The following is a 15,806-nucleotide window of genomic DNA, read 5'->3' on the forward strand; positions in this document are numbered from 1 at the left end:
TGAAAGCAAATGAGTTATGGCGCCTTAATGACTGACAGCTCTATTTCTGTGTAAACTCATGGATTACCATCTACTTCCTCAAACACATGGAGCGTCCTAATAACCAAGCTGAGGTACGCTAAGACCCATAGCCAGTCCCTCTATTTTAGTTTACAAAGCAACCTCTCCCAAAAGCACATCTTCTCTATCCTGGCTTTAAAAATACAAAATAAGTCAAATAAAGAACATTTATTGTCCATCATTCACCATTCAAATTCAGGTTAACAGCCTCCCATCTGGTCAATTCAAATCCAAAGAAGTGCTCTCTGTACCTCTTAATAGATGCATAATCTAAGCATAGTTTAAAAATCTTTGATATTTCTTTATCTATACTTTCTATGGAAGCTAGTTATTTTCCCCTTCTTTTAATAATAATAATAATAATAATAATAATAATAATAATATTATTATTATTATTATTATTATTATTATTATTATTATTATTATTATTATTATTATTATTATTATTATTATTATTATTATTATTATTATTATTATTAATTTAATTTATACCCCGCCTATCTGGTCGGTGAGGACCACTCTAGGCGGCTAACAACAAAAACAATACAATAAAAATACAAATAAACGATTCTAAATGATAAAAGCACTACATTACATTACAAAGAAAACAAAACAAAAACAGAAGAAAAGGAAAAAGGGGATCAGGAGGTATGTGATGGAAAGGCCTGCCGAAACATCCATGGCTTTAACTGTTTCTTAAAGATACCCAGCGAGGGAGACCCACGAATCTCAGGAGGTAAATTGTTCCATAGGCGAGGAGCCACCGCCGAGAAGGCCCGTTTTCTTGTATTTTCCTTCCGGACCTCCCTCGGCGTTAGGCTCCTCAGCCTCACCTCCTGGCTCGCACGAGTGACACGGGTAGATCTTGGTGGGAGTAGGCGTTCCGCCAAGTATCGAGGCCCTAAACCGTTTAGGGCTTTATACGTAATCATCAACACTTTGAAGTCGATGCGGAATCAGATGGGCAGCCAATGCAGTGCGGCCAGAGTGGGTGAAATATGCTGGTATTTTTCACATTACTGAGTAATCTGGCCGCCGCATTCTGCACCACTTGTAGTTTCCGCAGCAGCCTCAAAGGTAGCCCCACGTAGAGCGCATTACAGTGATCTAATCTCGAGATTACGAGCGCATGCACCAAGGTGGTGAGCGCCCCCACATCAAGGTAGGACCGCAGCTGGGCTATCCGCCTTAGATGAAAAAAGGTGGTGCGGACCACCGACGCCACATGGGATTCCATAGTGAGCGCCGGGTCCAGATGGTGCACCACCTGCATCATTTATTACTTAAAATATGCGGCTAAATCCAATCTTATTTCTAATTTGAGTATTCACTGAAATGAATAGAGCTTGCTACTCACAAATAACACAACTTCCACTGATTTCAGTGGGTTTGATCTAGCTGTTGACTAGGATTTACCAGGATTTACCCTGTACGTCCCTCAAAGCTTTAATGCAAATTGTCTGCAATATACTAATTTCCTCAGAAATTCATAGGTAGAACAAGCTGCTTATCCTAGTACTGAAATAGTCATTCAACCCAAGAGCCCAAAGTGTGGCAGCTCTGCCAGATGTCAAGTATTTATTGTTTAAATTGCTGAGGACAAATTTGATCATTACGAAGGAGAGGAAGGTTACCTGAAAACATTTTTTTGCTGAAAACTGCAACAGTTCCAACAAAACAGTTCACAGGAATTTATAATTACCTATTATTTACTATGTATTATAGCCAACAGTGTCAAAGCAAAATAAATGTGTATGAAGGAAATTTCGTCTTTGAATCATGTACATTACAGAATGCACAAATTCTTTTTACTTTAAGAAAGAACCTGTATACAGGCGTACCTTGGTTTGCAAATTTAATGTGTTCTTTGGGACGTTTCGTATTGCGAAAAATTTGCAAACCAAAACATGATTTCCCATAGGAACACATGCACAGGGGCAGCACTATAAACCTCCTAGGTGCAATGCATCCTGGGGAAGCTTGCTTCATATTGCGAAAATAATTCGTAAATCAAGGCATTATTTTCAATGGATTTTCTTTCGTAAACCGAAAATTACATTAACTGAGGTGTTCGTAAAACTGAGGTATGTCTGTATTAAAGCTCTGGATTTACTGCTTGTGTTTGCTCTGTGTAATAAATACCTTTCCTGCTTCAAAGCCAAATGAAATGTTTTAAAATATTAAGGCATGCACCGCTTATTAAGAGGACTTAGAAGTGCATGCAAGGTGTTTTTATGCTCCTGAAACGATTCTGTGTAAATATTTGTTAGTGCTGTAATTGATTTCAGCTGTGGCAACAGGACAGCCTGATAAACAAAATGTAGTCCCCGACAATCAATAAATATGACCCTAAATATTACAGGCAAATAAAAACATAGCCTTATTCCATGCTGAGTTCTGAATAGACTGAAAGATTTTCCAAGGAAGCCTACAGAGACAAAAGGCTTCCAGCAGCTCATGCAACGGAGATACAATATCAGATTCAGAGAATGGAATGTCCGGACGCACAAAGGACTCTCTACCTACCCATCTGTGCAGAACCACGAGGCTGGATTCCTGCTTGCTGAGGGGAATACCTTGAGCTGTTATTCATCTGCGGGGAGGCCGTTGGCAGCTGGGGTTGAGTGGGAGGGGTAGTGATTGGAACTCCCGGTCTGATGACGGTAGCAGAGTTTGTATGAGCTGGGCTTCCCGCGTGAACAACTCCTGCAGAGCCTTTAGCTGTTGGGGACCCCCCTGCTAAACTCCTGGTCTGACCAGCTCCTGCAGGAACTCTGGGAAGAGACAACAAGGATACAATACACTAATGGGTTGCACAGATACTCAAAGAGTCACAGGACCGACTTTTTGATCCACCGTGCTGAACGTTGCATTTGCTAGGTTTCTCCTGGAAAATATGAGGTTAAAAAAGTATGCATGGTGTGCAAATTACGATAGAGGTAATACACAATCGCTGCAATAATATTTGATGAGAGAAGGAAGTTAAATATCTGGCTATTTACTTTGCCACAATTCCAGATTCAAGCAGCTATCTGGAAGCTATCTGGAAGCACTGTTTTTGAACAGAGAAGTCATGTATTAGAATAAGTACGCATACTTCTTTTAACGGGTGTTGTTATCAAGGATTGGGGTGGTGGGGGTGGTAGTAGAATAGGAACTTTAGCATGACTAGGACTTTACTGTGATATCTTCATTTGCAGCAATGAACTGAGGATCCTTGAATGGGATGCTTCTCCCTGTGATAGGCTGAAACCAGCCTGAATTGCTCCTTGACTGAGAAGATGTCTGATGGTACTCAGCTGGATTCCAGCTGCTATGTATCAATAGCAATAGCTTCCTCAGATACCCGCGAAGTATATGTGGATCATCTAGAATAAAGGAGCATACTACTTGCTGCCATGAAATCTGGAAAAGCTAAAGAATTCACATGCTGGAGAACCTGAGAATCTTTTCCTTTCATGGATCTTGAATCTATGCACAGTAGGACCCCTGTATCTGTAGGATTGGTATCTGTGGTTTTTCTTATCCATGGTCTGAAAAGATGAAAAATATTAAAAGGAAAAAAATCTAGAAATACTGTAAATATTTTCACTATGTATTCATCAGAACTGGCCACTACAGGAAGCCAGAGAGCATGCCATGTATTCTTGTTGTTGAAGAATAAGTATATAGCATAGTGGTTGTTGTGGGTTTTTTGGGCTCTTTGGCCATGTTCTGAAGGTTGTTCACTCTGTGCTGTCCTCTGAAGATGCTGGCCACAGAGACTGGTGGAACGTTAGGAAGAACAACCTTCAGAACACGGCCAAAGAGCCCGGAAAACCTACAACAACCATTAGATCCCAGCCATGAAAGCCTTCGCGAATACATATAGCATAGTCTCTGGCTCCCCCTAGTGGCCAGTTCTGGTAATACATGAGAAAATACTTTTTTTGGATATTTTAATTTTACCATGCTATTATAGTGTTCGTTAATATTTGTGGTTTTCAGCATCTGCGGGGTATGCTTGGAACCAATCCAAGCAGATATGAGGGCCCTACTGTACAAAGAAAAAGAACTTCAAAATGTTTTGCCTCTCAACTGTGGAGAAAGTTATCACATTATCACATCTCTAGAGAAAACATCTTCAACTACATGAAACTTCCAACAATTGATAATTCCAGAAATGAAACTGGAAATAGTTTTCTCCTCCACTAGAGAACGCATTGCAAAACTGATTTAAATAGTCTTGCCTAGCTGAAAGAGTTGAATGTCTGCCTCACACACAGAAAGAGTAGGAAATTAATGTATGTCTTTCTCCATTGCAAGAAAAGACAATATGATATAGAAGTCATGAGAGTTGAATGTCATTAGATTTTGAAACTCACCTAATTAGGTCCTAGGATTTCATTTAGATAATTTGATTTCTATGGTCAAAACAGGCCTTTCTCAGTGGTGGCAATGTGGCTATGGAGTGGTCTGGTGCCTTCTTTATTATCTTTTGACCGCCAAGTACAGTGGTGCCTCGACTGACAACGGTCTTGACTTGCAACCAATTCGAGTTACAACCAGCTCCGGTTGCAACATTTTGCTTTGACTTGCAACTGGCGCTTTGATATACAACCAGAAAAAAGGCCTCTTTTCCACATTGTTCCCTCCTTCCCTGCCATTTTCTTAACCTTAGGGGTCATCTTAGGTTTTTAAAAAATGTCTCCCCCAAGTGGACGGATTAACCGCCTTTGCATTAGTTCCTATGGGAACTAATGCTTTGAGATACAACCAGAGCCTTGAGATACAATCAAAAAACGGCCAGAATGGATTAATCGTGTTTCAATGTATTCCCATGGGAAATGGTGGTTTGAATTACAACCTACTTGAATTACAACCATCAACTGGAACGAATTAAGTTCGCAACTCAAGGCACCACTGTAAAGTATTTTTTATTCACATAGATCTTCAAAATAATATTTTAAAAAGCCTTTTAAGTATAAGATAGTAACTGATAGTATCTTCTGCTGCTAGAAAATAATTTTTAAGATTGTATTTTACTGTTCCCAGTTATTTAAAATTAGTGTTATTCTGTTCTTTGTACTGGAAGCTGGCCAAAGAGTGCAGGTTGATGCGTGGTTTATGCAAGCACAGCAAATATATACAGTACATACAGGAATATAGACACTGTAAGGATGTCAGGTTATATAAAAGAAGCCAATAAAATGGAACCTGAATTTTACAGACATGAACAATACGCACAGAGATCACGAAGGATACACGTATCCATACACGTAGGTTGAGCGTGTTGTGTGAATGAGGCCACAGAAGGAAAACAGAGCATGTGTAAAATCAATAGCACCTAATAATGAATCCAATGTGCACAAGTGAGCATGAGTCTTCACTGTAGGGTGCACCACAGAACTAAGTTGGGGCAAGGTATATTTAGACTTCTTACTATATATAGTAAGAACCAAACAAAAATCTTCTTTCACAGAACTGCTCTCTTAAGCAGTTATACATTCTGTAATATAAAAAGAATACAGACTGCTTGCCCAGAGATTTTGGATTCTAACCCTGGCTAATATAAAGGTTCTATTCAGCTGCAAACAGATGTTACAGCAATGAAATGATATGCATGCTTGTTCAGAAATATATGAATTAAAAACCTAGGAACCTAAATCAGTGGTTTAAATCAACTCTTTTTCTAGATAATTTAAGTCATCCTATAAATTGCCTTGGTTTTAAATCAGTGTGCTCTGCTAGAGTAAAAAATAAGATTTAATGTGTGGAAAAAAGAATTAGTAGTTTAGCTTAAGAAAGCATGGGGATATCAAAAGCTGTCTTATACTAATCTGCTTCAGACACTGAGGGGGCCGCAATCCTGTTTGTAGACAGCATGAAGCACAGTTTGGGTATCTCTGGAAAATGGTTTAGCAAATAAGGAAGTTCATTTTAAAGGAAGTTGTACAATATGAGGAAAGGAGGACATGGATGAGTTACTCATTCTTATCTCCCCAACCCCCCCCCCCCGTTTGCCACATGAGAGAAGTGATATTTTAATTGAGGCCCTGGTCACATGAGAAAAATGTTTTCTACTTCTTCTGATACTTTTCATACCTCTGTTATATTGGATTGTAGTCATGTGGTTTATATACCAGGAAGAATGACCCAAGAACTTTTAGCGGTACCGATTTAATTGAATCATTACGGTTGGTTACACCATAGTTTTGTTGTTTAGTTGTTAAGTCATGTCTGACTCTTTGTGACCCCATGGACCAGAGCATGCCAGGCCCTCCTGTTTTCCACTGTCTCCCAGAGTTGGGTCAAATTCATGTCGGTCGCTTCGGTGACACTGTCCAACCATCTCGTCCTCTGTCGTCCCCTTCTCTTCTTGCCTTCACACTTTCCCAACATCAGAGTCTTTTCCAGGGAGTCTTCTCTTCTCATCAGATGGCTAAAGTATTGGAGCCTCAGCTTCAGGATCTGTCCTTCCAGTGAGCACTCAGAATTTATTTCCTTCAAAATGGATAGATTTGTTCTCCTTGCAGTCCAGGGGACTCTCAAGAGTCTCCTCCAACACCACAGTTCAAAAGCATCAATTTTTCGGTGGTCAGCCTTCTTTATGGTCCAGCTCTCACTTCCATTGCTACTGGAAAAACCATAGCTTTGACTATGCATACCTTTGTCAGCAAGGTGATGTCTCTGCTTCTTAAGATGCTGTCAAGGCTTGTCATCACTTTCCCCCCAAGAAGCAGGTGTCTTTTAATTTCACGGCTGCTGTCACCATCTGCAGTTATAATGGAGCCCAAGAAAGTAAAATCTGTCACTGCCTCCATATCTTCCCCTTCTATTTGCCAGGAGGTGATGGGGCCAGGGGCTATAATCTTCGTTTTTTTTTATGTTGAGCTTCAGACCATTTTTTGCGCTCTCCTCTTTCACCCTCATTAAGAGATTCTTTAATTCCTCCTCACTTTCTGCCATCAGAGTGGTATCATCTGCATATCGGAGGCTGTTGATATTTCTTCCGGCAATCTTAATTCCGGTTTGGGATTCCTCTAGTCCAGCCTTTCGCATGATGTATTCTACATATAAGTTAAATAAACAGGGAGACAATATACAGCCTCGTACTCCTTTCCCAATTTTGAACTAATCAGTTGTTCCATAACTGTTGCTTCCTGTCCCACATATAGATTTTTCAGGAGATAGATAAGGTGGTCAGGCACTCCCATTTCTTTAAGAACTTTCCACAGTTTCCTGTGGTCCACACAGTCAAAGGCTTTTGCGTAGTCAATGAAGCAGAAGTAGATGTTTTTCTGGAACTCTCTTGGCTTTCTCCATAATCCAGTGCATGTTAGCAATTTGGTCTCGAGTTCCTCTGCCCCTTCAAAATCCAGCTTGTACTTCTGGGAGTTCTCGGTCCACATACTGCCGAAGCCTACATTGTAGGATTTTGAGCATAACCTTGCTAGAGTGTGAAACGAATGCAATTGCACAGTACAGTGGTATCTCTACTTACAAACTTAATTCATATTGGAACAGCGTTCATAAGTCAAAACATTCGTAAGTTGAAGTACCATTTCCCATTGAAATGCATGGGAACAGGATTAATCCATTCCAGCATTTTTTAAAAAAATACCAAAAATAAAAATAAAAACAAAGCAAGTCCCACATTCATAGGCATCCTTCAGTCTCGAAAGACTATGGTAACGTGCTCTGTATGGAGGACTTGGAACAGCGTCTAGTGTGGCTGAGAAGGCCAATTCGAGAGTGACAATCCTTTCCATGCCGAAGACAAAGCCAATGTGTCCCCTGTCCAGCTCCCTGATTTTGCTGCTTTCGGGACTGCCTCTTTGCCTCGGCCTGCTGGACAAGGGTCTCTTCAAATTGGAAGAGGCCATGATGCACCACCTGCCTCCAAGCTGAACGCTCAGATGTCAGGGTTTCCCATCTGTTGAGATCCATTCCTAAGGCTTTCAGATCCCGCTTGCAGATATCCTTGTATCGCAGCTGTGGTCTCCCTCTGGGGAGATTTCCCTGCACTAATTCTCCATACAGGAGATGTTTTGGAATCCAACCATCAGCCATTCTCACGTCATGCCCAAGCCAATGTAGACATCGCTGTTTCAGTAACGTATACATGCTAAAAATTCCAGCTTGTTCTAGGACTACTCTATTTGGAACTTTGTCCTGGCAGGTGATACCAAAAATGCGTTGGAGGCAATGCATATGAAATGCGTTCAGCTTCCTCTCCTGCCATGCACAAAGGGTCCAGGACTCACTGCAGTACAGGACAAAACATCACAGCACAGAAACATAACCCCCCCAGTCCAAACCCACCCTCCAAAACCCACCCAGAACAGTTTTTGAAAAAGGACTTACCAGTTTGAAGGCTCTAAAGTCTCCTGGCGCTCTGCTGCCTCCGCCGTAGCTGAGTGGCCAAGCGCATGGCCAGCTCAAGCCTCCCGGCACTGGGTGACCGCTGCTGGGTGACCAATCGCGGCAGTGGGGGACCGCCGGGATATCTCCCAGAACTTCCCCGCCACCATTGGAGACCTCCTGGGCATCTGATCGCGGAGGCGAGGGAGCAATTTTAAATTTCCTGCCCTTTTCTACCACCTTGATCGGATCCCCAGGAGTTTTCCCAGGGCTTCCCATCAGAGACCTCCTGGGGGTCCCCCGGCACCACGATCAGATCCCCAGGATGTCTCTGATGGCAGCGGGGAGGCCCTGGGAGCTTCCCTGCTGCCATTGGAGACATCCTGGGGGGTCCCCTGCCGCTGCAATTGGACCCCCAGGGGGTCCCCAGAGACCTCCTGGGGGGTCTGATTGCGGCGGCGGAAAAGGACGAGAAATTTAAAATTGCTCCCCCGCCACCACAATCAGACACCCAGGAGGTCACTGATGGCAGCGGGGAACCCCTGGGGGACCTCTCAGGGTTTCCCCGCCACCATCAGAAACATCCCGGGGGTCCATTTTCTTAACCGTTGGGGCGAAAGAGCAGCCTCTTCACCACCAACGGTTTGAATGGAATGAAAAAAGGCAGGGGAAATCTGAATTTCCTGCCCTTTTCCCCTGCCTTTTTTTCATTTGCAAGTCGAGGCTCCGTTTGCAGGTTGAAGCAATATTTTGCGAACAGAGCCATTCCTACCTCAAAATGTTCGCAAGTGGAGACATTCGTAAGTTGAGGTACCACAGTAATTTGAGCATTGTTTGGCCCTGCCCTTCTTTGGGATTCGGATGTAGACTGATCTTTTCCAATCCTCTGGCCACTGCTGAGTTTTCCAAACTTGCTGGCATTCTTACTTACTACTCTCCATTTCTTTGCTATTTGTTGGACAGCCACTTTGCATTCTTGAATTTCCTTTTCTTTGGGATGGTTTTTGTTGCTGCTTCCTGCACAATGTTACGAGCCTCCATCCATAGTTCTTCAGGCACTCTGTCCACCAAATCTAGTTCCTTAAATATGTTATTCACTTCCACTGTGTATTCATAAGGGATTTGGTTTAGATTATACCTCACTAACCCAGTAGTTTTTCCTACTTTCTTCATTTTAAGCTTGAATTTTGTTATAAGAAGCTGATGATCAGAGCCACAATCAGCTCCAGGTCTTGTTTTTGCTGAGTGAATAGAGCTTCTCCATTTTTGGCTGCAAAGAGTATAATCAATCTGATTTCGGTATTGCCCATCTGGTGATGTCCATGTATAGAGTCACCTCTTGTGTTGTTGGAAAAGAGTGTTTGTGATTACCAATTTCTTCTCCGGACAAAACTCTATTAGCCCTTGCCCTGCTTTGTTTTGAACTCCAAGGCCAAACTTACCTGTTGTTCCTTTTATCTCTTGACTACCTACTTTAGCACTCCAATCCCCTATAATGAGAAGAACATCTTTCTTTGGTGTCAGTTCTAGAAGGTGTTGTAAGTCTTCATAGAATTGGTCAAGTTCAGCCTCTTCAGCATCGGTGGTTGGTGCATAAATTTGGATTACTGTGATGTTGAAAGGTCTGCCTTGGATTCGTATTGAAATCATTCTATCATTTTTGTATCCCAGTACAGCTTTTCCCACTCTTTTGTTGACTATGAGGTCTACTCCATTTCTTCTATAGGATTCTTGCCCACAGTAGTAGATATGATAATCCTCTGAAGTGAATTTGCCCATTCCTGTCCATTTTAGTTTACTGACGCCAAGGATGTCAATGTTTATTCTTGCCATCTCCTGTATGACCACATCCAGCTTACCAAGGTTCATAGATCTTACATTCCAGGTTCCTATGCAGTATTTTTCTTTGCAGCATCGGATTTCCTTTCATTTCCAGGCACGTCCGCAGCTGAGCATCCCTTCGACTTTGGCCTAACCACTGCATTAGCTCTGGAGCTTCTTGTACTTCTCCTCCGCTCTTCCTCAGTAAGCATGTTGGATGCCTTCCAACCTGAGGGGCTCATCTTCCAGCATCATATCTTTTAGCCTCTTGTATCTGTCCATGGAGTTTTCTTGGCAAAGATACTGGAGTGGCTTGCCAGTTCCTGCTCCAGGTGGATTGCGTTTAGTCAGAACTCTCCACTATGGCCTGTCCGTCTTGGGTGTCCCTGCACGGCATAGCCCATAGCTTCTCTGAATTACTCAAGCCCCTTCGCCATGACAAGACAGCAATCCATGGTACTGGTTTATATTTATCAATACATCAATATATCAATATATCAGGAACAAGGTTCCCTCTAAGGTGCATGACTGCGCATGACTCTGCCACCCTCTACACTGCTTTCTTCCTCTCCCATGCACCCACAGCGATCATTTCCAGCCCCTTTCATTCTAGTCACAACAAAACCCTGCACAGGGGTGGGTGGGGCAGACTTGTGCATGGGGTATGGAGCCCAACTCAGTGGGAATGAAATTTAGAGGGGGGATAAATAGAGAACATTTCCCTCATGTGACCAGGGCCTAAGTTATGGGTCAGACCAGTCATTCTTCATCTTCTTGTCAATGTGTTATTAAGTCACATTTCAATTATAGCAACTGAAACATGGTTTTCAAGGTATGCAAGATATTTAAGGAGGGGTTTTACCTGACGCAGCGTCCAGTGAATAAGCATAACTGAGTGTCGATTTTAACCCAGGTTTCCTGAATCCTAGTCTGTACATCACAAGGACTCTCATTCATCTAGTTCTGTCCCAATTTATGCTGAATGTCAGCAGCTCTCCGGGATCTTAGGCAGACATCTCCCTCAGTCCTGTCTATCTGCCACTCTTGTGTTGAGATGACCAGTGATCGCTCTAAGACCACGGGCCACAGGCAAGCAAAGACTTTTCTCTTCAGCCAGGCTTTTTCTTAATGACTGGTGGTCCGAGAGGCGTTTTAAATGGACTGTTGTGCTCTGTTGTTTTAAATGCATTTAAATATTGATCTTAGTTAACACTTTAATATAGTACTTCTTTAATTCTTTTTAAATATTTGTATACTTACTGTTTTAGCTTTAAATACTGTTTTAGTGATGTAAGCCACCTTGGGTCCTTTTGGGCAGAAAGGCGGCATAGAAATATTTTAAATAAATAAATATAACAAAAATATGTGTTCTGTTGCACTAAGCTATAGACAGCATGCAGTGGTTCCAAAGACATGTAACATTGATGGATGGCATGCACTATAAGGCACTTCCAATACACCTAATGCTTGCATTATTCTTAACAAATACTGTATATTTTGTGGCTATCATTACAATTGCCTCATGGAATGGAAATTTATTTTTATGTGGGGAAAAAAATAGAAATATGTGAAGTATAACTGATGGCAGAGATAGCTGTGGATTCATTTATTTTTTTTTAGGGGCAACCCATTGTAATTGAAAAGCAAGTATATCCATTTTCACATCTCTGTTCAAGAGGTACCCAGTTCCTCAGTGCTGAACTTCCCAGTGCCTCTCACCTGGAAACAGGAGTGACATAGTTGCCTGGAAAGACTCCAGACATGCCATTTCTCAAAGATGTCCCTTTAAACCAGCCATCCTGACACTTCTCAATAACGCGATACATTTCACCCTTGCGCAGCTCCAGTTCATCCGTCTTCTGAGGCTTGTACGCATAGAGTGCCAAGTAACTATAAGAAAGCAAATGATATATAGAGTAAATGGACAAATCTGAAGCACACATGAGAACATAAGGTTGCAGTTCAGTTTAACCCAGGAACCCCTGCTTATTAGAAATAATATTTCTGTATACAGGCATGAGAGAAGGCCCTGAAGTAGTAAAACACATTTTTAAAGTGTTGTTGCAAAAAATAAGAGAAAATTCAGTGGCTTTACATGCGATCTCTCAGTCCCTCTGACAGAAATTGGGCTTTAGTTAACTATCAAGTACTCTTGTTTTCACCAGGATCCTTGCTGACTGGAGAAGGAAGAAAGCCTTGCTTCACACCTGTTGTCAAAAACCTGTAAAAGTTATTCTGCAAAAATTTAGATAAATGATGACCCAGATAAGTAGAAAGATACTTTTCAGAGTGGAGTGTGCTCTTGAAAAGGAAATGAGATTAACAATGTTATCTAGTTACGAAGTCCCTTGACATGACTGTTTTTCATGGGTGATGAACTAATAAAAACTGATTTTTTTAAAAGGAAGTTATCTTCGCAGTTGCAATAGGATGACATTTCATGGTATTAAGGCTAGGAACTAGTTAATTGACATAGTTTTAATCTATGATATTCAGCACTAAAAGTTGCCTGACAGAATTTCCAGCTTTAACTTGGGGCCTGAGGGATTCAACTGTGACTGAATTTATATACTGAATTCATGGTGCTACGGTTAATGTCATCTCTGTAGGTCTATTATAAGTTTGAGACACAATTGCTTTGAAGTGAAGCTTGGCTTCCAGGCACTAAGAGCATGAAGATGCTTATTTTCTTTCCCCTCAATACATAAAAATGCTCCATAACTTGGTCAAGTGAAACACTGTAGGCAACTGACAGCTAAAAGAAAGAGAACAACTGTCTTATTTTTAAAAAATGAAACACAGAAAATAAAACATCCACTCATTGTAGATTGAAATATCTACTATTTGTACAACAGAATTACAAAATTTTCCTATCTTGTTGGATGGCTCTTTTCCCACTGTTGCAGTTCCACTCTACTGGAAGTAACTAGTGTTGTTTTGAATATTTGAAAGAAGCTTGGAAGGAAGACATAGGCAACCTGTATTTCCTCTCCTTATACTTCCCTCATTAATGTCATTCCCCAATGTTTCCTCACAGGCACAGAAGTCTTTTCAGATAACAGTCAGCTGAAATCTGCCCTAGGGATCCTTCAGGCCCCAAGCTAGCTGATGTCTAGTATGATGCACATTATTGCCTGTTCTATCAAATGACCTTGAATATCTGGAATTGCTCCTTTTCAGACCACCACCTCAAGACCTAGCACCTAGCTTGCAGGTTCCTGGTACTGAAGACAGACAAAGATGAGAGGCATGCCTCTGACCTCTAGACTGCAAGCATAAAACACATTCACATTTGCTCCTCTCTGGAAAGCCTAGATGTGCATCTTTTTGCTTAAAGGAACTTAAGCAGCAAAAACCTCACTGCTTTACATTGAGATATTTTCATTACAATGTAGTAAAATTAAATGTATTTGTAGGAAATTCTTTTTTCCTTTATTGAATCAATTTGTGGACAACACATTATACTGAAAACAATCTCTCATTCTGAAAGGCAAGCCAATTAATTCCGTCACTGATGAAATATTCATAATTACTTGAATTTATCCATTTGACAAAGAAGATTAATAAGCCCAGATGTGTTTATAGAAATACTGTATTTTGGACTGGATTGCCCTCCACAAACTGAAGGGCTTCTTCAAAATGTGTAAGGCTTTTGATTCAGTGAAACTATTCTGCTACAAGAATGAGATGAATATTTGCTGATCCACTTGCTCCCATACAGTCATCTACTCCCTCTGAAAATCTGTTCCAAATGGGTTGGAGGACTCTCTAGAACAACATATGATGTGGGGAAAAGGCAAGTTATAAAAGGTAACTCCTGGCTGAAGTGTCCTACAGTGGCCTCTGCTTAATGAAAGCTTATGCTGATGGAAATCCTGGATCCAAGTCGTAGATCTGAGCTCATATCCACTGTACTTTTTGTGCAGTAAAAAGCACTTTTATATACACATGTTTATGTAAATAACAAAGTAATATTGATCAGTGGTTATATTTTCTAAGGCTGATATTGTACATTACAGATTGTTTGTTTGTTTGTTTGTTTGTTTGTTTATATCCCGCCCATCTGGTCTGGTCGACCACTCTGGGCGGCTTCCAATAAGGTGTATATGATAAAACGTAAGGATTTTACAAACAGTCCATAACACATACAATAATAAAACAAATAATAAATGAAAGAAAAAATAAAGAAAGAATTAAATATTAACAGGAGGGAAGGCCTGAACATACAACCATGTTTTTAGTTGACTCCTAAAAGTCAACTTATCTTAAAAGATAATCATCAGTAGAGCTGAAAGCACATTACTGTTCAAGGGATGCAATTCAAGCAATTTTAATGTCTGTGAAATCTTGCTAACAAAGAACATGCTTATGTTCTGAAGGTTAATTAGCAAATTAAAGGCAACGGGAAAAGCTCCTGCTATAATGATTACAAATAATCAGCATTTAAGGAATTCCTTCTTCTACTTATGGAATATCTGTAATGTATCATATTATGATAACAATTACGGTATACAGTGGTGCCTCGCATAACGTTTTTAATTGGTTCCAAAAAAGAAAACCTTATGCGAAAAAAACTTTATGCGAAACACCATTTCCCATAGAGATGCATTGGAAACCAGTTAATCTGTTCCAATAGGCACGGATTGCCATCCTTAAGCGAAAAAACCCATAGGAAACATCGTTAAACGATACAATGTATCCTCCATTGGAATGTATTGTAGCTGACTCAATAGGTTTCAATGGCTTTGCGAAGTCAATTTTTGCAAAATTAAGTGTGTCATAAAAGGGTCAAAAATGGTTTTAAATGCTTGGATTAGCTTCTGCACCCTCTAAAACGGATGCAAAAGTTAATTTGGCTTTGATCTGACTTTTCGTTAATTAATGGTGAATTTTTTTCCCCCAACTTTTGACAGCTGTCAAAATCTGACAGCTCCATTATTTCCTATGGGGGAAGAAAAAATTCACAAAAAATTAATGAAGACTCAGCAACTGTTCTAAATTCTTGGGTTCGTTAGAGGACCCCCTAAGTTGTGTGCAAACCTGATTTGGCTTTGATCTGAACTTTCGTTAATTTTTTGTAAATTGTTTTCTCCCCCATAGGAAAGCATGGAGCTGTCAGATTTTGACAGGTCCATTGGTTCCTATGGGCCAAAAAACAAAAATTCACAAAAAATTAACGAAACGTCAGATCAAAGCCAAATCAGGTTTGCACATGACTTAAGGGGTCCTCTAACGAATCCAAGCATTTAGAACCGTTTTGGACCCTTCTAAGACACTTTTTAAATTGAAAACAAAAAAAACGTTAAGCGAAGCAGGGGACCTAAAACCAAAAACGTTAAGCGAAGCATGGTCCCAAAAACGCTATGCGAAAATCGCCCATAGGGAAAAACGTTATACGAAGCACAATCTGCCTCTGAAAAAATAAACGTTAAGCGAAAAAAACGTTAAACGAAGCAAACGTTAAGCGAGGCACCACTGTATTTTATTTCTCTGTGTATCACTTATTTCCCCTATACCTGCTTTTACTTAAGCTAAAGTGTTTGTACACACTAAATTTATTCATTTGTACCACAATAAACAAC

General features: G+C 40.7%; 1 protein-coding gene across 4 annotated transcripts in view; it reads right to left on the reverse strand.

The window, feature by feature from the left end:
• The window catches only part of SH3RF3 (SH3 domain containing ring finger 3), a 306,866-nt gene that overhangs the window by 29,424 nt on the left and 261,636 nt on the right, over positions 1-15,806 (reverse strand). For all 4 annotated transcript variants that reach the window (XM_072994559.2, XM_072994560.2, XM_078391466.1 and 1 more), the window contains 2 exons: positions 11,944-12,114; positions 2,587-2,834 (listed from right to left, as the gene is read on the reverse strand). In XM_072994559.2, the coding sequence (XP_072850660.2) occupies positions 2,587-2,834; positions 11,944-12,114 (419 nt within the window). The remainder of the gene's footprint in view (positions 1-2,586; positions 2,835-11,943; positions 12,115-15,806) is intronic.

Source organism: Pogona vitticeps, chromosome 3 (genome assembly GCF_051106095.1).
Source record: "Pogona vitticeps strain Pit_001003342236 chromosome 3, PviZW2.1, whole genome shotgun sequence".
Classification (NCBI taxonomy): Eukaryota; Metazoa; Chordata; class Lepidosauria; order Squamata; family Agamidae; genus Pogona; species Pogona vitticeps.